A 26,015-nucleotide genomic window follows, 5' to 3' on the forward strand; every position below is an offset into this window, starting at 1 on the left:
ATGACCACGGGGCTTGCAGGGCAGTTGAAGCAGCCTTCTGGACAAGGGTTGAGGGTTCCTGCAGTTCTATGGGCTTGTATTTGAATAGGTGGGATAGGGAAGGAAGGTAAATGGGAGCAGGCAGAAGGCAGGCAGGGGGAGGGCAGTTAATGAAATGCTTTGCTACACACAATTGTAGATGCCAGGATGTGGCTCTGGGAGGTGACAGGGTCAAAGGCTGGGGTTTGTGAGTCCCCATTGCAACATAAGCTCTCTGGTGTTGTCTGAAAGAAAAAGTGGTTGAGGGAGGGGGAGGCATCTTTGGCTGGTCCTGTTTGGTTTGCTTTGCATCATCAGCACAGGCTCCATGGGACTTGGCAGCTTGTCAGCTTTGAGCAGGGACTGGACCAGATGTCCCCATGGGATCCCATCCTGCTCCTTGACCACTGAACCGCCCACTTAAGCCATGGCACAAAGAGCAGGGGAATCTCTCACAAACTCTTGGCAGCCCTGCAGAGACCTGGACCACCCCAAGTCACGTCTTAGGCCATCAGTTGGGATGTGGGAGTGAGGGAGAAAAAAGGCACACAGCGACCTGGGTGTGATGCTCCTACCTCCTACCACTTCACATCTGGAGGCCATTTCCCACAAAACAAGGGCCATGGAGTAGACATCCATCTGCTTAAAAGACTCCAGGTCTTCCAGGTTCACTCTGGACTCCAGGACCTCTGGGGCCATGTACCTGGCAGTGCCCACCTGGCCACAGAGAGGAGAGAAGCATTAGCAGGGGTGGGCGAGGACTTTGGCCACAGGACCTGGGGGTGGCTGGCAAAGATAGGGTTGATGGGTCATACTTGCCTGCCCGCTGTTGGCAAAGTCATCCACTGTCAGGGAGGGGTCGAGGCGTATGGCGATGCCGAAGTCGCAGAGCACGCACTCCTGCTCGTTCTTCACCAGGACGTTTGTGCTCTTGATGTCGCGGTGGGCGATGGGGATTTTCGGGCGGCCGCAGGCGGTGTAGTCGCTGTGAAGGTGGGCCACCCCACTCACCAGGGACCCAGCCATCTTCTGCAGGTCCATCCAGCTCAGCACGTGGTGGGAGAGGTAGTCCTTGAGGTTGCCCCGGCTGTGGTAGGCGGTGATGAGCCAGTACTCCCGGCGGGGCCCCGTGCCCCGGTCCTCGGCAGTGAGGAACTGCAGGACGCTGTCGTGCCTGAGGCTGGTGTCGGTGAAGATCTGGCTCTCGTTCTTCCAGGAGGAGTATTCCTCGCAGGGGAAGATCTTCACGGCCACGGTCTCGTACTGCCCGGAGCGGCTGTGGCTCAGCTTGGCCCTCCACACCTCCGCGAACTGCCCCTTGCCCACCATCTCGTCCAGCTCGATGGGGAGCAGCTCAGCGGGGCGGCTGCGGGCGCAGCCGGGGCTGCTGCTGGCCGGGCTCTCGTCCATCAGCACGGACAACTTCTCCTCCCGCTCAGCTGCCTTCCCCTGCTCCGGCAGCACTGGGGGCTGTCCCTGCTTCCCACCCCACGCCTTGGCTCGCTTGCGTCGCTTCTGCGTGCGGCAGAGGTAAAATATCACCGTGATCATCACCGCCACCAGCAGCGGGGGCAGGAGGCTGATGGCAGCCACTGGGATCACCTCCTTGCTCTGCAGCATGGAGTAGCCTGAGGGGAGGAAAGAAAAGGCGAGGTGCTGCTGCGGGGCTGCCACAGCTCGTTTTCATCACGCAGAGGAGGAAAATATGCAAAGCTGTTAATGGAGCGCAGCCCTTCGCGGGGCCGCACAAGGGCTCATCCCCACACAGAGCCCAGATGTCGGCACTTAGCAAGGGGGCTGATTGGGTTTGGTCTCAAATTTATCTTCATTTATCAACAGAATACACAGGCCAGCATCACTTGGGTAAGACGGTGCGGCACAAGAAACTGCGAAGGCCATTCTGGGAGTCCCAAGTGCTGCTTGCACTTGTGGCAAGGGGAGCTTGGCTGGAAATAACAATGATAAATCCGAGGCAAAGGTCGACAGCGAATTTCTGAGGGGGCTTGGGGCTGGAGCTTTGCTGGACCCCTGTGGTACACAGAGAGTCAAGAAGGATGCTGGGGGTGGGCAGTGTGCAGGACCACCCAGTGCAGGGGAGTGCCTGGATGCTTTGCAGGATAATTAGCACACAAGAGCATCATTTCAGCGCTTGTCTGGCAGTGCTGGCATCTCCTTCCTCAGCCCATTCCAACAGCATCCCCAACAATTGCCAGGACATGGCTGTATTTGTTTTATTTATTTTAAACCCCCTGTTGGCCTTCAGATTGTCAGGGGGAGGACACGCACACAAAGCCATAACCCTCACACAACATATAATTGTCTGATCCTTTGATGTTCGTGATTCCTGGAATAAACATGCTGACTTCAGTAGAGATATTCAAGTAAAATCTTACTCAGAGGTTTTTCTGCCAAGTATAATAGCCCAGGGGAAGAAGGATAAGAATCATTCCATAAGCAAAACTCTCGCTGCTTGACCTCAGTGTGTGCAGATCATAATTCAGGTTCTGGAAAAACAGAGCATTTAGCTATTTTCCTTGGCAAATTTCAAAAAAATGTGCTGCAGCTAATTTCTGCAAGGCTGTGAAAGCGTTTCTAAAATAGGCATCAGGTTTAAACCACAAGATCAACCTAAACTGATATAAATCAATAACTAACTCAGGAATATGTTTATTTTGGAAAGTATTGGGCTTGGATATCACCTACTGCTTTAATGGATTTACCCGATGCTTTGGATCCCATCTTTGAAACTCTGAAGAAAGAGAAGATATTTTTAAGGGAGTTGCATGCACAAGTCCTGAAAAGGGGAAGTTAACACAACTTCAGGAAATTCCTACGTGAGGATGCCCCTTCCTGATGGAAGTCTTTTGATACACAGGGGCTGCAGCAGAGCTTAGACCCCTTCTATGGAAAGCAAATGTTGTTGATCTGGCAATAAACACAGATCTGTAAACCCACACCTTGTTGAGCATTGCTGCATGGGTCTCTCCATCCCTGCTGAGGGGATGTGGATCTCCAGGGCTGGGCTCAGCTGGAGCACAGGTGGAAAGGACTTGCCATGCTCCAGCCTACCCAGTGTCTTCCCAAAGTCTCACCTGGACTTCTGTGTGCACAGCTTTAGGAAATGATGGCTCTGTGTGCTCATTAGCGTGGTCTCTGATATCTGATGGAGTCCCCTGCACCCCTAGTGTGAGAGCAATGCCACCCAGCAGCCCAGACCCGAAAGCAAAGCTTAAGGAATCAAGAAACAGGAAAAAAATTCTGCCTTCTTCAGCTGCTGGAGAAGTGCTCATTTCTCTGCTCAGGAGTTGTCTAGACCATTGGATGTGACAATAATTTAAAATTTAGAACGCAAATGATTCCTTAAAGTGGAAGAGAAGGATGGGGTCTGTGGGCCTGGGGCTTGCCTAGGCTGGCCCCTGTCTAAGAGGAGAGAGTTGTTAAAGACCTGCACTGGTCTTGTTCTGATTTCCACTGCACTTTCCATGCTGGCTGACAGGAGGAGGCTGGATATGGAGCCTTTGCTGGGGGTGGCATTTCCAATGAGCCAGTTGTCATTTTTGTGTGAAATTGCATATCCCAGCAGCAGCTTTGGGATTTGACTATCTCTCCCTAGAAGTGTGTGTACCTGTTATGTTTGGCTGGGGAAGCAGCAAAGAACCACCAAATTTAGCATCATTTGCTTCCATTAAAGTGGCTTGTTTGTTCAGAGAATTTGCATTTCATGTGATGTTTTAACTTTTTCCTTATATTGCAGGAGAAGCTATGCCACTGGCTTGCAGGTTCTGCTTAGGCTCATTTTCAGCATCTCCTTGTTCTGTGATTATGGAAAATTGGAGGCATTTCATTTTGCTTTTGTTACAGGTCAGATTCTTGATGGACACTTGGATAAACCTGGTCCACTTGGAGTTGGGGAGGTTTAGACAAGCCCCCAAAGGCTCTGGTTGGAAATATTTCCAAAATATACGACTCTCCTGGTGTACAGAAGTGAGCTGCCTCTTAGTTTTCCCTCCTGTGGATTTACAGCTCCTGTTGGATCTCCAGCCATGTGCAGCAGTGTGCCAAGCCACGCTCACGTGTGTGCTCAGCACCCAGCTGTCCCTTCCCAGGAGAAACACTGCTGCAGGAATTCCCAAGAGAGCAGCAGGGGAGGCATTCCTGTGTGCCCAGTCCTGCACCCCAGCATCTCCACCTCTTTGGGTTACAGCCGTGGGGGATGCCAGCAGTTCCTGTGGGTGTGTTCTGGGACAGGATTTGCTCCAACTCGATTTATTTAAAGCTTTCAGAGCTTTTGACTCACACTACGTTACACCAGCCTCTGTGTTTCCCAGTTGATTCAACCTGTGCTGAAAGCACAGCCCACTGAGAGATATGGTGGATTTTCCATCACCTGATGTATCCAGAAAAAGGCTGGAGGTAGTGCTGTGAGAAATGCTTTGGCCACAGACAAGATGCTGGGCTCAGTGACGGGGTAGAGATTTTAACTGGCTTTTATATGGGGAGGTCAAAGAAGATGGCAAAAGAGCCTCTTCTGCCATTGCATCTCCTACTCCTCAGGAAATACAAGGGATTTGGCATTGGTGCTGGGTACTGCACCCCCATAAATAACTTCAACAAAAGCACTCACCATTGGTGTGGTTTTCAAAGATGAGTTTGTCGTTGCACTCCTGCTCGTCCACACAGCCACAGATGTAGATGATGCCGTCCTCGCTGGGCTGGTGGCTCATGATGCAGCGCGAGGTGTTGTAGTTGGGGACCATGAGGTTTTCGATGGGGTGGTGGGGGTTGTGGCAGAGCGTGCTGATCCTGATGCTCTCGTTGTCCTGTCTCCTGCATGTGACAAATGAATCCACACAGTGTTAGCCTGGCAGGTTGGTCCTTGTGTCACCTGTTTGTCATCTTAAACCCGGTTCTAAGATCATCTCTTTCAAGCTGTGTAGGGAATGGCTATTTGCAATGGCTGTAGTATAATTTTACCTACACATACTTATAGGACCAGTGATGGGGATGACTGGCCCTGCACAGCCTACAGGATTGCAGCTACTCCTGGGTGCATTAAAAGAAATGACAACCATTCATTACTTCTCCAGGAACAGCCTCTGCCTTTTGACCTGGTGGCGCAAAGCAGGGGGATGAAGGTATGGAGAGATTTCACAATGTCTTTGAGGTCAGCTGGGAAGTCAGACATAAAAGCTAAGGAAACAACCTAAATTCACCTCCTCTCCCTGGTGAAGTCCTCCAGTTTCAGCACTCTCCACATTTTTTGGTGGTTACCAGGTAATTTGACAGGGGAGTTCCCAGATGAAGAGTCCTAGGAGGGTGAGATCCCTTCTGCTAAGGCTGGGCCCCTGGAGGACACGAGGGTAGGCCAAAGCTGCTGCTGGGCTGAGATACCGATTCAGGACAAGTGTGGATGATCCACAAATGCCTCTGCAAGTGAGCAGCAAGCAGCAAGGCTGGCCTGGAGGTGAGCCCTGCCTGCAGGGATCTTATTCTCTGGATGAATCTTAGATTGGGAAGGGAGGTGCTGGGAGGGGCTGGCAGGGAATTTGTGATTGTGTGGCTGCCTCATCCCACCCGATACGCGATGCCAGGTGCAGCTCCATCCAGTGCAGTGGGATTGCTTCCCTGGCATGGAAATTCCTGCTGCAGGGGCCTTGCTTTTTCCTATAAGTGCAAGTTGTAGATGAGAAAAACCCGGCGATACACTAGATTGCCTACCCAGGATTTAAGGTGGCTTCTCCATGTGTGCGTAGGGGAATTTGGGGCAGGGGGTGGATTTTGTTGTTTGTTTGTTTGGGTTTCTTGTTGTGTTTGCTTTTTAAAAGTCCATAATGCAACAATTAGGTTGTGGCAAACTCCTACTGAAAGTTGGCATAGAGCATTCACGCTAATTAGCAGGTTGAGATAATGCCTAGCGATAAGTGCTTGGCTGGCTTTCACTTTGGCAGCCAAATTAAAAGGGAAAGTGGAGGAAAATCACTCTGGGCAGACCCAAAATGGATGCTTTTTTAGTTTTGCTCATGGGGACCAAAAAGCTGGGGGAGGCACTCTTCCGGGCCAAACCCTGCAGTGTGTGCTTGGCCTGAAATGCAATATTGTGTTTCCTGTCCAGGCACCCTTTGCAGGAGCAGAAAAGGACTTTTTCCAGGGGATGGCAAAGAGGTGGATTAAACCAGTGGGTTAACCCCAGTGTGGTGCCAGCTCAGATATCCATGTGCTGGATGGGGACTGACCTTGGCTGCACCCCTGCATGTGAACTGAGGTTTCACCTGCCTAATGCAAGAGGACATCACAGGTTTGGAGGTCAAAGTTGCTGGTTAACCCTTGAGTTCAGCTTGTAAAGCTTAATTCAGAGATTTGTGGGAGTTTATAGGCTCTGCAGCAAACTTGCCACGCTTTCAGCTCAAAAGCTGAATCTATTAGAAAATAAACTGGTGCTAATTACGGAGAAGACCAATTTTTTTTTATTTTTTTTTTTTACTGTGCATTGTAATTTTAATTCTAATGGAGTCAAGGAAAGAGGAAGTCCTGAATTACTGCAATAGGCAAAAACACAAGCACAGGGGTACACACATGAACCCCTTCCTCCCCGTCTCCCCTTGGAGAGGGAATTTCCTCTTACCATATTGCCACGCAGATCTCGTAGGGGTCCTCGCAGTAGGAGTTGAGGTTGCAGTTGCTGTAGCACAGCTTCTCCTCGCAGGCCGGAGCGGTGGAGTCGCACCACTTGCACAGGTTGGTCTTGAGGCTGCGCCGGGCGCCGGCACCCCAGGCTGCGGAGCAGAGGGGCTGCAGGTGAGCGCGGCCCTGCTCGTCCTCAGCAGGGAAAAACAGCCACCATTCCCCGCCATCCACAGAGCCCGGGGAGAAGGAGCCTCCACTGGCACCATTTCTCCATGCAATTTTTTAAAAGCCTTTGTCTGGCTCTCCATTACCCAGTCATTTGTGCTTTGTGTTATCCCACAGCATCGAGGAGATGGGAGAATGCTGTGGGCAGGTCCCGCCGGACTAAAGCCTGGGAAACCGCAGAGAATCACGTTTTCCCTCTGCTTTTCCCGCACCATTTTTCATCAAGGGGAAATCTACTTCTTCCTCTACCACCCAGGCTCAAATTGGCACTTCCCCTCATCCCGAGTACGTTGGGTGTTTGAAAAGGGACATCTCCGGGTCACTCTGTGCCTCAAGACTTCATTTATTCCCCTCTCAGCTGGAAGAGAGGTGCTGGGGAGGGATGTACGGCCAGGCTGGGACAGCTCCTACCCCTCCTGCTGCCTCCTCATCCTCCCCTTCCTATTCAGTGAGGCCACGCTGGGAAACCTGTTTGCTACTCCCCAAGAATCTGTGGCTGAGACTTCTCCAGCTCTGGGGCAACAGGGGCTGCTCCCTCCAGGGCTCCGCTGCCCACTGTGCTCCATCCCAGCATGAGATGTTCTCCTGCCCCTTGAGCCTCAGATCTGCCACAGCAGCAGGAGTAACTGCTGCCTGTGGGGAGCTGCTCTGCCTGCATCTCACAGGCATAGCATTATCTCTATTTTTATAGAAAGGGTGCATGAACTATGCTTGGTTAAGGGATAAATCCCAGCTAAATTTAAACTTCCTGTCTTAAGGCTGCTAAATGTCTTTAAAAAAATGCCACTGAGTGGCTTATGTAGAAATATTTATTTATGCCTTTTTTTGACTTAAATATATGCCCTCCAAAGTGTTCAGGTATAAACGTGAACTACAGCAGGTAATTTTTTGAAGCTTTGGGCTTCATGATTCTCTGGCTGCCATCAGTGCTGGGTACTCCCAGCCCCTATGGAAAGGGTAGTCATAGCTCACTGTGCTGCCACAGCCCTCACAGAGTTTTCCATCACCAGCTGTAAGTCTAAAGAAAAAAAATTGTGAAATTCCTGACTATGGCTCAGCCTCAGCCATAGTCCTCAGCCCCTGCAAATAGGGTCCTTCTGATCCAGCATAGCCATGGGCACCCCCAGGTCTGTCAGTGACATGCAGGAACTCCTGTGTTCTTGGTGGTAACATCTGTGACCTGCCTGTGTTCACAGCTGAGCCCATGGATGCTTTTCGCTGTCTCAACAGCAGAAGGGGTATTCAGCTTCCCCGCTCCCCCAAATCCAGGGCATGCAGCCTGCTCTGACAGCATCCCACATGCCTGCTCTGCTTCCCTCACCAGCCCAGACCCCCCTCCTGCAACAGTCATAAAGAACTGCTGGAAGGCTCCCACACAGAAATAAACCATTTATAAGCTTCTGTGGCCTTGTATGTAGGGTTAAGGTTAATGCTGAGGGGAGAACCTGGGTGCAGAGGAAAAGCCTGTTGCATCTGAAGGCTGGAAAGAGGAAATTTTGGCTTAAATGATCCATGCCAGTCTTAAAATTCAGCTCATCAGGGATTGTGTTGTGCCAGGTTTTGGGGAGCAGGGAGCAGGTAGGTGAAGGTGTTGCCCACAACCTCTTGCTCAGCATCTTCCCCATCCATGAGGCTGCTCTGGCCCTGCTGGGGCACCCTGGGATTTTGTGGGTGACCTCAAGAGATCCAGTTACCCACATCTATTCAAGGGTTAGCTACCAAAACCATGGCTTCAGTGGGATTTGAAGCACCTGCAGCCAGCATGAGCTGCCCTCACCTCCCTGCCTTGCTCTGCAAGAGCAGGGCTTGAAAAATCAGAGGCAAAACTCCACTGGAGGATGAGAATTTTGAGTGTGGAACAGAAATCAAGCCCAGCATTTATGCACAGCCTTCTACCTACAGCAACAGCCACTGCACCCTATACACTCCATTTGGGTAATTTCAAGGGAACAGAGAGTTGAAGGTAAATTGGTTTCTCACCCAAACCCAAGCCCTACCACACCCAGGCCTGTGCTCTGGTTGTGTCACTGCCACAGTTCCCTTCCACCCCTTCAGCTGAACCCATCCACGGCTGGTGCGGGGCTGGCTCAGCACCATCACCCCAGGCACACCTGGAGGCTCTGCAGAGGAGTAACAAAAGGACAAATCCAGGTCATGGATGTTGCTGGTGCAGAATGAGGTTTGTTATTTATCTATTTATACCCACCAGGTGTGTTATTTACTTATTTATATCTAAGGGTTTGCTTGAGATCTCAGAGCAGAACGTCAGACTCGCCCGCAATGCACTGGTGCGTGTGCTGGGGATCTTGGCGTGGCCGTGCTGTGCAGAGGGGAAGCCAGGACAGAGGAAGGAGTTAAATATGGAAACAAGAGCCAGAAATACAGCAGTAACTGGACAAAATTCCTTGGAGACAAATTGTTCTGAACTAACTCAGGCTGTGATTCTGTTATCTGCTCTGCAAGAAAGAGCAGGGATATCTCATTTTTCTCTCCCCCTCACCTCCTTCTTGTCCTAGGAAGCTAAAAGAAGAGCACAAAGCAAGGTTCTTCAGGACAGTGTCCCTGAGCCATTAGCTTGTAGGTACAATTTAACTGCCACATCACTCATCTTGGCCCTGATTAGACCCAGATGAACACTTTCAATATTAATAGTCGGATGATTTAATAAAGCTGCACAAGCAGTAAAAGTAACAATACACTTCCATAAACGGGTTCCAGATGTTGCCAAGGCAAATGCTAAACATCAAAATACAAACTTCAAAAAAAAAAAAAAAAAAAAGTTAGGGAAAGAAAAAAAAAAAGCTGGATAAGCAAAACTTGGAACAAACTATAAACTAATTAAATGTGGGTTGAGTTTTCCAAAAATAAATTGAAGCCATAAGGATGTGATGTGAGCCAATAAATAGTACAGTTAGTCAAAGTTATTGTGGAATGACAGTTGGAAAGATGGTTTGAAGTCACCGATAGGTGGGCTCACAGCAAGCTTGGCTTCCCATCAATAGGAAGGCTTGTTCTCCTGTGCACAAGAGCAAGATCAAATCTTCTGGTATCTATAACTGGGACCCCAGAGAGGTTACTGAGAGAATATGAGATGATTTTCAAGTCAGAGAATAATGGAAAAATTATGCCAGAAGTGCCTGTTTCTCTCCTGCAATAGCAGCAGGGGTGATACCACCACCCAAGGACACCAGGATATTTTTTCCTGCATGTCAGGGCAGCCAGCCTCTCATTGCTCACAGAGCTTCCACAGCCTCTGCTTGGCCACCTGCAAAGCCCATGGAAACACCACTGCTGTAGTCAATCACCCACCCTCTTCCCCATATAGGAGTAATTGAAACAGCTCTCCGAGAGAATTCCACCCCAGTCCCATCAGTGCGGTCACAGAAGCAGCCACCCACAGCAGATGAGCTTTCTGCCAGCAGGGACTGCACCTGTAAGAACATGGAGGGGGATTTTGTGAGCCACTATCCACCACTGCAGCCCCAGAGAGCAGGTGGGTCACCCAGCACCTCACTGTGGCTCCAGTTTTCCCCACACTGTGGTCCCCAAGGAGGAAGAACCACCAAGGAGCAAGTGGTGGGTGCTTGGGGGTGCAGGCACAGCACATTTGTTACAGGCAAGGAGAAAGTGCCTCATAGCCCAAGCAAGGGCAGGAAATGCATTTTCACTGAGGGGCAGAATGAACACTTTCAGTTCTCAAGTGTTCTTCCTGCCATGGTGCTTTTGGACAGCTAAACATGCTTAAAGGAAGATATTTGGAGTGAGGTGCTACAGCACTTATCCCTGTTCCCAGCACTTCCCTTCCCAAGGTGGAAGGGGACCAAGGCTTTTGTTACACAGGGCCTCTATTATAGGACCTTCAGATCATGCTCTGTCTTGCAGTGATAACTGTCCTTACATTGCTTGTATTTCTCAAGGACAAATAAAATTTGTTAGTTTTAGATTGTAAATGTTCTACAGTGAGGTCTATCCCCTCTTTTCTGCATATCTCCAAGCACCCCAGGATGGGGCTGACACTATTTCAGCAGTCACAGAGGGCTGCCCAGCTTGCTGTTACTGCAGTGGCTCTGGGAGCCCCTGCATCATCTTTTCCATGCAAGTCAGTCCACCTGTAATCCCCAGGCTTTGCACTGGGAGAGGCTAAGGCTAGGGAGATGAGCTGAGTGCTCTTTGCTTTCTCTAATGAGCAGTGCACTTAAACACAGGACTGGGGAGCAGCTCTAACTCAACCCTGCAGCCCTGTTCTTCCTGGAAACCCCCAGAGAGGTGCCCTGATGGAAACACAACCTGCACTGGGACCTGCTTTCCCACCTGGGTGAGCCTGGGCTCCGTGGTGAGTCCTGTGTCTGCCGCCAAGTTTAGGATTAGGTTTTGCTTTGGGCTTTTATCCATGGTTAGTGACACAAGTATGCAATAACAGAGCCTCATAAAATTATTATGAGAACAAACAAATTCCTTCCTTTTATATGCAGTACTTTGTTTTTAAGATTAATCCAACAGCAGAGCTGATGGGCCCTGCTCTCTTGCTGACCCATGTGAGAGCACCAGGTGTTCCCCATCACCAGGTTACTCCTGAGCTGCCTCCTCCATGATGCAACAACCAGTGCCACAATGGGCATCAGGGTAATTCCTATGCCCTGATTTCCAGGAGATTCTGTGCAGGGTCAGAAGTTCCCATGGAATTTGTTCAGCATGACCTGTGTAACAGTGATCCCAGATTTCTTGCAGCTTTCTTGCTGTCTTGCCTGATCTTGTTGCAGCATCCTGCTCTGCTGCAGAATCTCCCCAGAACCAGACCTCCAAGTGTTGTACTTCTATTTTGGGTGCAGCTTGGTTTCCTCCAGCAGACTCCTGTTCTCCAGTGGTGGGGTCTGGTGCTGCTTTCAGCTGCTGAACCAAAGGGTTTTTTGTGTCAGGCTGCTTTTCTCCATCCATGTGTTTTACACTCTGTCTTTATCTTTGTAGAGCAGACCAAATGGAGCTGGAAAATCTTAATATCGCAGTTTTTGCCTCTGCAAGGCACAAGCCACTGTCTCTCCCAGGAAATCCATCAGTGCTGCATTTGGATCAGGGGACCAACCCAGGTTCCACCCTCAGGTATGTGGTCCCACATCATCCTGCATAATAAATACTCAATTTGGCAGAGTACAGCATGGAGCAAGGAATGAGCCAGAAATGTTTCCTGGTGCATAAAAAAGGATTGATTTTGATTGTGTCAGACACCAGTTCTTCCAGTGCCAGGAGGACATGCACTATGCATTTCTGGTTTGCTTGGACCTTCTTCAAACAGGCTGGTAACTGACTTATTCTACCATTTATTTTTCCTTTGTGAAAATATCCCTTTAAATTCAGTGTTTAGCAAATACTGCTTAGTCCTATTACAAAGTAAATTGGGTATGGATCATAACAGCAGGCTTCTCCAGTCTCGTTCAGATGCTTAAATTACATCATGATCTAACTTCACCCAGGGGAGGGACAAGCTCTGCAGATTGTGTCTGTCCTTCTGCTTTGGTAATCTCCGGTATTTCTCGTGTGCCTTTCACAAGTTTTCTGTGTATCAGCACAGTGACTCTGCTTTTGGGGCATGGGGATGTTTTGTACTGAGGTACCCCAGGGTTGTGCCCCAACAAAGCCAGCAGCATCCAGGCAAGCTGGAATGCCAGGGGCTAGTGAGGAGATGCCTGGCCCTCGGCAGGGAGAATTCAGCCAGAGCAATTCTCTTTGATTTTGGTCAGTTGATATCTGGGTGAGGACAGGGGAGTGTGCCTGGCCCTGTACTCCTTGGGGCCACTTGTCTCCTCCATCCACTCTGACTGGATCTCAAGTTTCTTTCACAGATTTCACTTTCTGTCCCCCAAAGCTGCCCCTGCTGGGACAAGCCCTGCTCCAGCCCTTTGTGTCCCTGGGGGTGGGGATGCCAGGTCGGTCAGTGTCCAGCGCTGGGGGCTGGCAGGGGGCAGCCTGGGCCAGCAGGGGGGCTGCAGGGGCAATTATTTGCCATATTGTGCTCTTGCTTGTGTTTAAAAACAACAACAGCTCAACTGACTCATAGGTCCTACAGCCTCTGAGTCATTTTTTATTTCTGGATTTCACTGCTATGCCCTTTGCAAAGAAGGGAGTTGCATGCTCTCTCTCTCTCTCTCACACACACACACACACACACACACACACACACACACACACATGCACACATCAAGTTCACATTTGTTTTAACTCTATAAAAACAAAAGGATTTCCATACCATTAATGAAACAGAAATTATTTGACTTCACGTACCCTGGCTTTTATTTTCCATTGTATAAACTCTCCAGATGAAATAATGATGGTTGTAAAGTAAACCTCTCTTTTTTTTTTCCTTTCCCTTTCCAGGCAGCCTCTTTTCGAAATAGCAATAGGGAGTCACTTACAGACTTGGCTTGTGCTGTGCCTGTAGTAATTAACCCCTTCATCCCTAGCTTTTCCTCGGTTGGAAGTTAGCCACGGCGTGGGTGAAGGCATCAGCAGGTCTCCTCTGGGACTAGAAGCAAAGCGGGGGAGCAGAGCAGGCAGGGAAATGTGGGAAAGGAGGCCAAGAGCTGCTCCAGGCAGAGCAGTGGTGTGTGCCTGGAGCAATACACTCAAGAGCTGGACAGCTTTCCTGGGAGAGCCAGAGTGCTGGCACTGCACGGCCAGAGGTACCTTCAGTCTCTCTACACCCCCCAGGTTTTTTGGGATTAAATCAGCACTACCATTTTGTGTTTAGCCTGGCAGTCCTGGGTCACCTCCCTTCCTTCCCACTGCCCAGGGACCGCCAGTGAAACATTCTCTCCCCTCCACACGCCACTGCAGAAATCATCTGTGGTAAATAATTAATCAGCTAATCTTGCTCTTTTTGTTTACAGGGCCGTTATGATTTTACGAAGCACTGGGAGGAACAGGACTGGGTGAGGTAATACCTTACACAGCAGCACATCCAGCTGGAGCCGGGCGTGCGAGCAGCGCCTGCCTGCAGGACGGGGTGAGCTGCCCTCCCCACGGGGGTGGCAGCTCTCCTGATAGACCCTCACCATCACACACAATCTGTCTGTCTTCAAGGCCTCCACACGTGCCACAAGCATTTTTCCTAATCACATTTATCATGCGACAGCACAACCCTGCATCCCCCCGGCACTGGATCAGATGCTTCACTGATGCCTGGTCCGGGCGGGTTGGTGACACTCACTGAGTTACTGTTCCTCTTCCCAGACTGGGTGATGTGTTTTATATTATTTCTCTTGGATTTATTAAGCATTATGTAACTGGCTAACCAATCCCGCATGCGATGCAATCATGGCTGATTTCATGTCAGTGGAAAGTAAACAAAAAAATTGCTCTGAAGTGGCTAAATTGAAATTCATTTCCACATGCAGTGCAATTCCTGGAGGATCTTTCCCATCTCCTCGTGGTTAATTTGCATCCAAGCTCTCATGCAACCCATTAGAAAAGAGTTATGGAAAAATTGCACATAGAATATGATGGTGTGTTATGAGGAAAAATTATTAAGATGAAGTTTATTTTACTTAAATATTTTTAAGCAAGTTTGTTGACTTCTGCTGTGCCTTGAAATGTGTAACACTTGCCTATTTTTTGTCTTTCAGCTGAGGAACTCAAAATGTGAAAGTTGCTCCCTAAAGGAAGTTTGGCATTAAAGTTTGAAAAATCAGGCAAGCCAACCCTGCAGCCCTGAGGTCCTGAAGCCCAGCAGGACCCAGCCCAACATGGCAAGGAAGATGTTCTGCCCTTGCTGAGCTTTGGAAGGACTGTAAATATCAGGTGAGGCAAAAACTATACCCCCATTAGACTCTGAACTCAAGCTCTTTCAGGACCACTTGCTTTCTGGTGTCATGGACAACATTGTTCCCATTAACACCGGTTTGCATCCAGAGATGTTGAGCTGAGGATGGGGGAATGTGGAAGGGATAAAACAGTAGTGGCTTTGCACTATTTCATTTGTTTTTCTCAGTGTCTTTGAAACTTTCAGCAATGTCTGAAAATGATGTGTGTGTTTCTGGATCCACTTCACTGACACGCTTCACTGAAATATCAGTAAAGTTGGTGGCTGGGGCTTACCTGGTTGCATGTTATTTGCATTATTTTTTCAGTCAGTCCCTGAGGCAGCCAAGCACCTGCTTCACCTTGGCAAGAAGCTAAGTCCAATTAAGCTGAGATGCTGTATTAGACTTGGTTGGGCTCATGGACCACGTAACATCATTTTCCAATTGCTGGGCTGGAATTTGAACATAAAGGTGGCACCAGCTGTGATCCAGGGACAGATGAGGGTGGTGAAGGGGCAGGATGGGACAGCCCTGGGGGCAGTGCTGGTGGGCAAGCTCACAGCTCCATGTGGGTGTCACCACTGCACCTATCCCTGTCCTGACTTGCTGGATGAGGAAAGCTGTCCTAAAACAAGGAGAAAACTCAAAAGTTAGGGGTTGTCCCCTCTGCTGGAGCTAGTTCATTCCTTTGTGAGATGAGCAGGGATGCTTTGCACCCTTCCTTGAAAAGACAGCTCAAAGGACGGTTGAGGATTAGAACAGAAGGCTAGTACAGGAATTCCTCACATTGCCCAGGACTGCAGCTTGAGAGTGGGGTTTTTTTAATCCCTACCTGCTGCATACTGTGGGTCATTATGTAATTATGGTCAGTACCTCCAGAGCCATGACCAGGCCAGGCAAAGCTTCCCTGGCAGACAAAAGCAGGTGTGAGTTTGCCTGGTAATACCTGTACTCATCCCTTTAGGCATTTGTCAGCCACTGGGCTATGAATGTCAGATGAGGGGAGCTATGACACAAACCAAGTTTTGCAGCCATTCTGTGTCTGAAGGTGCAACCTTGTTTGACAAATCCCTTTCATTGCATCTATGTCCTCATTTCTTTCTTGTTACTATATTCTGCTGGCCTTTCCACCCTGTTGTATTGGAAAACCCTAGAGAAAGCAAACCAAGCCAGCAGCACAGCCTGAAGTGCCTGGGAAGGGAAAAAACCCCACAGCCAGGGGTCAGCCCAAGAGAAAATCATGGATACAGTGTGGTGAACCATCACCAGCATCACAGCATGGCCCCACTGCCACAGCACCTCCCGCCAGCCCAGACAGCGCGTGAGGGGAGTGTGCCATTCTTCTTTGTCAGATGGAAAGCAAAGCAACTTATTCAGGGTCTGAGGAGGTGGGGAAATGCTGAGTTTCAGCAGTTCATAAGTAATTTTAGCAGTTCTGCCAGCACCTCTGCTTATCTGTGCCTTGCAGGGTGAGGCAATGCACTATCAGCACATCACGGCCTGGGGTGAGTGGGCTGCCAGTGGGGCTTGCAGAGGGCTGAGCTGGCACATGCCCAGTGGATGTTGCCTTCTAATGATTGGGGATTTGCATGCCATGTTTTCAGAGGGCTCCGAGATTTCAGCCCTTTGAAGAGCACTTTGCAGTGATTTGGTTTTGACCAAATTCTTAGTCTTAAAAATAAGTCCATTCTCCCACCTCCCACACTGCTGGGGAGCAGGAGTCACTGCATGGCCACACACGGGTGGTTTGAGCTCGTCCTGCTGCAATTTGCTGCAGAAATTGCTGAGGATTTTAGAGCACTTTTAGGACTGAGAGCTGCATGGCAGAATGCAACAGTCAACCAAATCCACTCTGCTGTTGCCATCATTTTTGTTGCTCTTGTTTCCGCACAGGCATCACCAGTCTATCCTATATCCCAATTAACTGCAGCTTCTGCAGCTCATTCTTGGATGCAGCAGTCATGAGTTCTCCCTTTTACACAGAAAAAGCAGCAGCAATCAACCAAGTAGCAAAAACATGTGAGCTGCAAGTCAGTAGCAGACGTTGCTCTGCCTAGCCTACTGTTAACCTACCATTCAAGTAAAACTACTGTGCAGCAGACAGTGTTTTTTTACTATTATCATCATATTATTCTCTGGAATTCAATTTTCTGTGTATTTTTCAGGCTCTGCATGAATCCTGGATTTCCATGAATAGATGGAATTGAAATGGAAAGATACCATCCAAATAGGTAAACACGTCAGAAACATTATCTGGGTCACATTTGGGCACCAGGGTTTGCTCTGTTTTAAGTGCAAATGGGCTACTGATGATTTAGATGAACCTCCTGAGGAGTGTTTGAAATTCCTGGCACACATTTGCTATCCCATCTGCTAGAAGGTCTTTGATGAGCCCACAAAGAGACATTGGACTGGAGCTGCTGCTCTTCATCTCTGGTTGGACTTCCTATGATTGACCAGTTTGTGTTTTTTGCATTTGTATTTCTTTGATTCCCAAGGAGAAAAAGGGCTTGCAAGGGACAGTGTCACAAGCTGCCGGGGCAGAGGTGTTCTGTGAACTCTCCATCCATGTGCTGTCACCAACTTGTTCCAACACTGCCAGTTCTTTATGTCTGCTAAAATTATTATGTAGAGTCATATTTTGCCCTCGTTTAGGACAGATCTAACAGTAATTAAATAATTTGTTCTCTCAGAGGGAACTTGAGGCTAGCTTGGGTTACAGATGCTAAAACTGTTTAGCACATAAGTAGATGGCATCTTCTTCTCTTTCATGCCCTTCTTCACCTGTTAAAAAATATCTTTTCAGGAGCTTGAGTTATAACACAAGCTTACCAAAACACACTGCTCAGTAGGGTTGAATTCAAATTGAATATTTTCCATTTTTTAAAGCAGCAGAGAGCTGTGGCAGGAGGGCAGGGGGACCAGGCTTGGAAAGGAATTTTTTTCAGGAATTGGAACCGAGAGTCCTGTTGACAAAGCCTGAAGTGCTTTTTCTTCACACATAGAAGTAAGAGGAGCTTGTGTGTCTTTGCAATGCCTCTCAAGAGATCCCTCTTGCAGAAGAAGGAGAAGGTTCCCACAAGTCCCAGCCCCTGGGCAGAGCTGCAGCACAGCTCCAGGGAAACTCAGCAGCTGGAGGAGATGAGGTTCAGGGGGAAAAGCTGCTCTTCCAGCATGGAAGAAATGACAAAGCAGGGAATGTTCTCTATTCCCCATCTCCTGTTCCACGATCCCATCATTTTGCAGTAGTGCCTTGTCTTTTCAGTTCAGTGTCCTGAGACATGCCACAATCTGAGTATGCTGAACAGTGCTTCTGTCCAAGAGCTGCCTCCCAGGCCACAGCCTGTTGCAGAGCTGATAGCCCTGGCAAGAGTGACGGAAGGCTCAGATGTGATGATGCTGTTCTACAAACAGGTGAGCACAGGGCACATATACAAAACCACAGCAAATGTTTGCTGAGACCTCACCCCCAGGCTAATTGCTTCTGCCTCTGGTGGGAATGTCTACATTTTCTTCTACTGAGTGCCTTTTGACATATTAAAGGCATGTCAGGAACTGAGATCCCAGGGGATCCATTGATCTTATTTCTGTGGATGCTTTTACCCTGGGTCTATTTGAAGAAGGATGATTCATTCAACTGCTTGAGCTTATGGGTCTGTGTGTCACTTCCCACTGTAAGAAGAAGGGTCTTCTTTGCTATCATGAACTGGTTGAGGCTAATTTTGGGATAGATCTAGCATGGAAAAAAATGCTTTACACAGCAAGACAGCAGCTGATTCAGTTTCTTCCATGCTGGATGCTGCTGTTTAGAGTCTCCAAGGCAGGAAGTATTATCAAGCAACATCAAACAGATGTTCCTCATCATGCTCCAGCTGCATTGACTGGCAACCTACTCAGTCAAACATTCGAGGGGGACACAGGCGTTCATTCTGCATGGACAGCAGTTTATTTAACAATCCACCTGGAAGCAGCAAAGGATCTTTTAAAAGAAATATCTGTACCAGTGCTCACTGTAAATGCACCAGAAGCTCTTGTAGTCATGGCACTCCCAAGAACCATTTCCAGGAAGGGGCCTGAGTAATCCCCCTGGTAACTCAGGAGGATAAATCATCCTGATTTTGCAGGAAATGTGAAGAAATTTTTCTCTGGATTTTCACACCTGCTCGTGACGGTATGAATCCACATTGGCAACACTATCTTTTGATGGGGTGCACAGTGAACTATGGCAATGCTGGATATGGCTAAGCATTCTGGTTTGGAATGGCTGAAGGAAGAATCGATCAGTATCAAAATCCCAGGGTCTTCCATTGTTGATCGAAAGAAAAAGCCCCTCTTCATGGCCAGGAACTCCAGCAGGTGTCTCTGGACCTTCCAGAGGCAAAGATGTAAGCATGTTGTTGCTAAAGGGAACATCTTCACGGGGATGTTGCAGGAACTGAAGAGATGAGGAGAGATTTGGATAGTGGAGCAATACCAGACATCAGCGGGTGTCAGCTCAGGTGATTGCTTCAGGGCTCTGCCCTGCCTGGACCCCAAAGCAGGGCAATAAACCAGCCCTGTTTGCTGGCTGCCATGGCTGTGCTTGCTCCCATGGCTGGCACAAGCACCTTTGTGCTGCTTTGTGTGCAGGGCATGAATTAGGGGGTGTGTGATGGTCCTGGAAGTCTGGACTCTCCAGCTCTGTGGCACGGCCTGAGCACTTGCCATTGGGTGCTGCATGAGCAGGACAATGCTCTTTGCAGGCTGAGTGAAGGCAGTCTGGAATTTCCTCCAGAAACCTTCACGCCTCACCAGCACTGAGTCTGGAGCCAAGGTGGAAGCTGTTGGGGACAGCTTTCTTTGGACATCTACTTATCCACAAAGACTGGAGTTTTGGGTACAGTAACTGACATGGAGCTAAAGAGAACATCTCCATCCACAGTGTGGGAAGGTGGGACGTCTTCCTGCAGGCGGAATGTGTCCAGTGTGATGCTGCTTCAACTGCTTTGAGAGTTGTGGTCACTTTGAGAGAGGCACAGGTAGAACTGGAGCACAGGACCCTGCAAAGTGGCACTCTGCAGCTGCCACTGCTGGAACCCCACCTCAGCTACCCACTATAGCTGGAACTGCACACCAGCCCCCCAACTACAGCATGCTGAGGCTGATTGCTTCAAATCACTCAGCTCAAATAGTGATAACATCCTTAAAAAAAAAAAAAATCTTGAATACAAATAACCCTGTGTAGTCCAAGGTAGCACTTGTGTTTAGGCATGTCCTTGGGCTGCTAGAGTCCATATGGGCCATAGCTTTGTGTCCAGCACAGCCTGGCAGGCTGTGGTCACAGCTGGACACATTAATGACCCACATGCCACAATGAATTTGCTGTAGTATAAATCAGCTGTCATTTGTTCCTGGCTTATGAATGGGAAGGAAAACACTGCAGTGCAACAGCTCCATGAAAGTTGAAGTCTTGGAGCCTCAAAATTGGTAGGAGCATGGGCTGCAGAGAGGATTGCACGATAAGAAGGCTCTCCCACTTCTCCTAAAATTTTGACAGTTACCAGAAACTGGCAGCAGTGTTTCAATCCTACATGGGAAGTAACAAAAAGATGAACCAACTGAAGAAGAAGAAATACGACTCTGATGTGTCCACTACACATCATTTCCAGAGGCAGGATCACAAGAGTTGACTCTGAATTCAGGGACACGCATGCAAGCAGGGCCAAGACAGCTTTCAGCCACTCCTTCACTTCCCCCTGAAGATCCCTAAGGAAATGTTATCCCACAGTTGGGGTCCAGCACGGATATAATGTAGGTTTGATAGGGCAGGCAGCCATCAGTGGTGTTATCTCCCTTCTGCAAGGAGGCCCCTTCCAGCACGAGGCTTTCACTTGGCACACGGCGCTGAACTCGGGATGTGAAAAGAGCAGAGTGTGTGGGAGCTGCTGATTTTGTCTCCTTGGTGGGACTGTTTTTTTTTAATAAAAGTATCAGATGTTGCACTTCCTTGAAAACATGACAGTCTATGGGAGAGTTCATTAGTTTATGGCAAGTTGCAACACTGTGGAGCCTGGCTGAAAGCAAATGTTATTGCAAAGAGTTATCACTAAGGGGAGAGGAAAACGATGTCCTGAGGAAATAAACTCGACAGAGCAAATCACAGAGCAATATAAAGCTGCAGAGTACAGGCAGTAGAGTGGAATTCTTTCTCAGAATAAAAGGCCCCAGTCACCTGTTTTTAATGCCAGTGTTTGCTTTCTGCATATTCAGTGAATATGTGGGATACATCTGTGCAGAACTCTAATGGGAGTAACAAGTATAATGATTTCAGCTGGCTGGACTTATTTACTACTACTACACAAAAATGTCTTTGGGGCCATCATTAAATAGTGATAACACCAGTAAAATACCAGTAAACATCAGTTCTGTGTTTGTTGTTGGGGTTTTATTGTTAGAAAACTGTGTAGTGTAATTTCAGTTTGTACCAAATATTTCAGAAAGTATTTCTTTCCTCAAAAATACAGAGTGAAGCTTTACTGATGGTCAGCTATAGCAACGACTAGCCTGTCTCAAGTCTGAGCAAAGCTGGAGGTGCAAGGGGAGAGGAAATAGCAGTTTTCATTCATCTCACATAGCTGTACATTGCCACTCTTCTTAAACTTCAGTTAATCTAATTCACACCAAGGACTGAAAACGTAGCATCAGATTTGGAGGTGTGTAAAGGTGAATAGAAAATAAGCCATCATTTTCCTTTCTGAGTCTCACGGCACTTGCAACATTGCAGAGCACTCCAGTTCTGCATTGTCAGGGTTCTTCTTGTATCTTCCATTTTTATTTCCTAGCTGGAGAATTTGCTGCAGCTTTGCTCTTATTTAGCCTTATGGTAAGATGCACAAGTTTCTCCTTGAGGCAGTGGGATCCTGTGCCTGCTCCCAACCCAGCTACCTACACCGAGCCAATGTGGGGCTCTGGTAGCCCCTTGGAGCTTTTGAGGATGGTAATTTCTTCCTTTGTTTTGGCTGTATTAAATCAATATGACACAGATTGTCATGACCAGTCCTGCAGCCCTGTGTCCTGGGGTGGGCAGTGCCCACCTCCACATGCTGCTTAGCCTGGGAGGAGAGGTTTGCTCTGCTGCTCTGGCTCATCCTTGGACCTGCACAGCTTCTTTCTGCAAATGCCTGTGAAATGCAGGGCGACTCTTCCTTTGTCTTTTTCCTTCCCTCATCTTCTCACTGTTTGACCCAGTGTTCCTAAATTTTGCATGCACTGGTGTTGGGGTGCAATCCCAATAGAGCCCCTGCCAGAGGAGCAGGCTGGCATTTTGGTGGCACTAAAACCTCTGGTTTTAGCTCTGGTGACCTCAGAAATAAGAGGCCAACTTCTTGAACAAGCTGCCTGAGGAGCCTGGGATAGGTCAGGGATTTCTTGGGCAGATCAAAAGCCAGAGATGCTTTTCTGACAGCCCTGGAGCTCCCTGTCCTGATTTATGAATTCTATACGCTCTATATATTTAGCTAAAGAGGCTCACTGGGGGAACAGTTTTTGCAAGCAGGAAAGAACATGTGACTTCAGAAGGTCACCATCTATCAGGAGATAACCCCTCAAATGCACTCTTTGTAGAGCTATCAACCATGGCAAAGGGAGACTTGGCAAAAAAATGTTAGGATATTTTAGAAGACCAGCATTTTTAACAGGAGACCTGTTAAAAATGGGGAAGCAAATTATGGTAAAGCAAACTCAAACCCCAGGAACTGGGAACTCTGGACTTGGGGTAGCAGACCTGCAACTTCACCTCACTTCAAAAATCTTCTTTCTCTTTCTTTGGAACCTCACCAGAGCCCAAGGGGTACGGCTTGCTCTCCCTTGGTAAGTGCTACGTGCCTTGGCAGATTTGGAGTTTTAAATCCTCTTTTGGAGGCTGGATGCACAAAGGCTCTGCCAGGCTCCTGCGGCTCTTCACAGCCCTGAGAGCTGTTGTCACACCAGTGACACTTAGCTCATGTTCTTGAGGCAGTCTCCACAGGTTAGAGGGTTGTGATGCTTTGCTGTCCCCTCTGTGAGATGAAGCTGAGCTCAGCCCCATGCTGGATACAAGCCCTGTTCCTGACAGATGGAGCACAAGGGATAATTTCCCAATATTCATAGAAAATAGGGAAGGAAAGCTCCTAATTCCTACTTTTAAGGCCAGAGCATTTCCATGTGCACAATACAGTAATCCTGACATCAAATCTGTAGTTTCTGTATAGGTTACAGACGTCCAAGCATGTAGTAGTCTTGCAATCTTGAAGGCTTTGAGCAACAAATATCCACCACATCCCAAACCTGAGTAACTACCTGCTGGAACAACTTTACTGTGTTGTGCCCCATTTAGCTTCCAGTGTGCACATCTTGTTTTATCTCTGTTCCATAGAAGAGGAAGACCACTGCCAGAAAAGGTTTTCCCAAGACCTGGCCATAGATGACCAGCTCACCTCCCAGCTCTCTCCTGGCCAACCAAAAGACACTGAAAGCCTCCAGCTCCACCTGCCTGTATGACAGTTTTCCAATTCTCAATGATCCTCATATTTTCTTTGTCCTAGTCCAGTTATGTCCAGGACTGCACCAGCTCTCTGTCCTGGAGGGGTTCTCTGCCCATCTGTGTGAGGGTTTGTGTTAGCAGTGGTGAAACTACAGCTCCTGTCTTCACCTTCTGATGAAAAAGCCATATAAAAATGCTGCCCTCCAGCAGGCACTGCAATCAAGGAGAAGTTTAGGAGTGGGTATTTTGAAGCCTTGGTAGGGCTGTCCACGGAGAATTAGGGAAATTCACTTGCTGAATTTCAGTGTTCTATCAGATCAGAGCCCCTTTTTCCACTGCATATGAACTGAAATGGTCAGATGTGCTGTGGGATGGCCATTCAGTGAAGTTGGGGATTAAAGGCATAGACAGGCAGCATGGAACATAGGCTGGGGTCTCTGCTACCCTGGGGTAAAGTCTTAGGGACAGCAGCAAGGTCCCTACAAATGCTCAGCTGGAGTTATTCTGGGATAACAGAGACACAGTCTGGGCCATGTTCTCTGTGGAAGTCTTAAATCTGTGCTAAGAGGAGCAACTTTGCTGCTGCCACCAAGCCAGTGCTGTCACTCATTAAAGAGAAGCTGGATGAGTGGTATGATTTGTTGATTGAAGAACAGCTGAATGTGCATATTCTGTCAGTTTGGGGAATTTGGGGAACTAGATCTTGCCTTCTCTTTTAATGTCAATGTGAAGTGGCCTCCTCGGGTATTTTTACTTTCTCAGAATGACTGTAGGGTCAATCTTAACACTAAATGCAGAGGAAGTGGATGTAGTCCCAGAAAACATCACTGGTGAGCTGAATCACAGAGAGCAAGCCCTGGCTTATTTTTTTTACCCTGTGCAGAGGCAAATTTTGTCATCATATCACTCACATAACCTTTCAGATGAACTTAGTAATCGTGATATGTTTTGGTTTGGCTTCTTTCAGATTAAAACCTTGCCTTTCAGAAAAAGGAAACCATAAGTTAAATAACTCCAAAATTAGGTATTTCTGAAGGATAGTTAGTGGTCTTCTTTCTTACCAAAAACAACCCAAGACTGTGCTTTAAATAATAACCTGTAGTAATTTCTGCTCCAAATGTGATTAAGTTAACAGGATGTTATCAGTATAGCATCCTACATTTCAAACCACACTTTAGGGTAATAGCTACAAAAATGAGTACTAGAGATCTCCATAACTTTGAAAAATCCACCAGATACTATGTCCTGAATCTCCCCATCTGGTTCTCTCTGCTTCAACAGTTGCACCCATGGTTTTGTTTGCCTACACACAAATTACTGACCGATCATTCTTTTATTCCCTGGTCTTGTAGATAGGGGGACCCATGTAAAGTGAATGCAGATACAGATCCCTGCCCCCAGTGATTTCATGGGGATGCAAAAATACTGGAATTATAATCCTCCTTCATGATTTTGAGCAAAAAGTCATTTTAGTTGCATTTTAGTTGTCTGTGTTTGTAAGAGTTCACTTTTAAAAGTAGCGTCCATGCAAATATATAAATACATGCTTTGTAGGGATATATGCCTGTATACACATACACAGACTCTGTATATATAGAAAGACACACACACATACTTAGGAGATGTGTATATAACACTCACTTATATACAAATCCATTCCCTGTTATGAAACAATCATCAAGATATAAACAAGAAAAAGTTAAACCATGGATGGGCACATTTTCAAGTGCTGCTGGAGGGTTTTATCTACAGTATTGAAGAAGTGATATCAAAACTGAAACAGGGCACTTATTACAAAGAAATCTTTACGTAAGTGCTGGAAAGGTTTGCCGAATAACCAGATGTTGTTGCAAAGACAGTTCTCCTCCCCCCTCCCCATTTCTTTCCTTCTTTAATAGTTCGATTAATTCTGCGCATAAAGCAGGGCTGATAAAAGTTCTAAGCTGCAAACTTCACCACATCTGGACACTGTCGAAGCCAGATCGTTCAGCGGTGCACTTCAGTTGCGTTTAATCTCCCTCAATAAAATAAAAACTTCCAACAAGTAATGCTGACCTATATATATATTTTTGCACTGTAAACACTGACATCTGCGAGCTGCTCCAAGCGAGCACGCAGCGCTTTCCACCAAGCAATCGCTTGCCCCTCGCCATAAGAGAAATACGCAGCTCATGCAGTCGTAGCAGAGTATTCAGCTAAAGTCTCTGCTATTTCCAATCCTCTGGCTAATTGCTGTCAGGGGAGAAATCAAAGATTAGCTGTTTTGCTGGAGGAAGGAAAAATAAACGACCTCTCCGAGTATGTTGCTTAACATTGCCTGCCCAGAAGCATTTTTCTACTCACACAAGGAGAGCAGCAGTAAGGGAAGCAGACCCGGTCTCCTCCAGTAGCCCATTTCTGGATCGCCCTGGCGAGCAGGAGCCCGGCTCCACGGCGCTGCCCAGCTCATCCTCGCTCGCTGGAGCCGCTCTCTGCTCCTGCTGTCAAGCCCGGAGCCCCTCTTTGCGAGGCTCCCGGCTCGGGCTCGCCGGGGAGGCGGATCCAGCCCCAAAGCCCAGCTGTGCGTGGGGTCCGCCCAGGAACTGCAGTTCATGAACAAACTAAGCCTGACTCCTCTCGAAATATATACAAATATGAAAGGGGGGGGTTGGGGGGGAGTAAGTCAGGCTCTGAGAAAAAGAGTTTGATTTTTATTTTTTTTCCCCCCGATGTCAATGCAGAGCTGCTCCCGGCTCCGTACAGCCCAAGGATCTTTGAAGGGGACCTAAAGGCTGCTGCATGCATCTAATCAAAAAGGCATGGGTACTCCTGCATGAGTCTTCCATCTGAATAAAGCACGTAAGGTAATGCCTCAA

The 26,015-nt window shown here is 48.1% G+C and overlaps 1 protein-coding gene and 1 long non-coding RNA gene across 2 annotated transcripts in view; one reads left to right on the plus strand and one right to left on the minus strand.

The window, feature by feature from the left end:
- The window catches only part of LOC110468281 (TGF-beta receptor type-2), a 32,015-nt gene extending 6,263 nt beyond the window's left edge, over nucleotides 1-25,752 (minus strand). Inside the window, exons 1-5 of the mRNA XM_021526032.4 lie at nucleotides 25,504-25,752; nucleotides 6,641-6,791; nucleotides 4,643-4,845; nucleotides 838-1,646; nucleotides 594-735 (exon numbers count right to left, since the gene is read on the minus strand). Of these exons, the coding sequence (XP_021381707.3) occupies nucleotides 594-735; nucleotides 838-1,646; nucleotides 4,643-4,845; nucleotides 6,641-6,791; nucleotides 25,504-25,609 (1,411 nt within the window). The 5' untranslated portion in view covers nucleotides 25,610-25,752. The remainder of the gene's footprint in view (nucleotides 1-593; nucleotides 736-837; nucleotides 1,647-4,642; nucleotides 4,846-6,640; nucleotides 6,792-25,503) is intronic.
- Nucleotides 14,522-26,015, plus strand: LOC116183864 (uncharacterized). Its single transcript, XR_004148560.3, has 3 exons — nucleotides 14,522-14,658; nucleotides 16,826-16,891; nucleotides 25,881-26,015. It is a non-coding gene; the product is annotated as an uncharacterized LOC116183864 (long non-coding RNA).

Source organism: Lonchura striata, chromosome 7, assembly GCF_050655825.1.
Source record: "Lonchura striata isolate lonStrDom1 chromosome 7, ASM5065582v1, whole genome shotgun sequence".
Taxonomy (NCBI): Eukaryota; Metazoa; Chordata; class Aves; order Passeriformes; family Estrildidae; genus Lonchura; species Lonchura striata.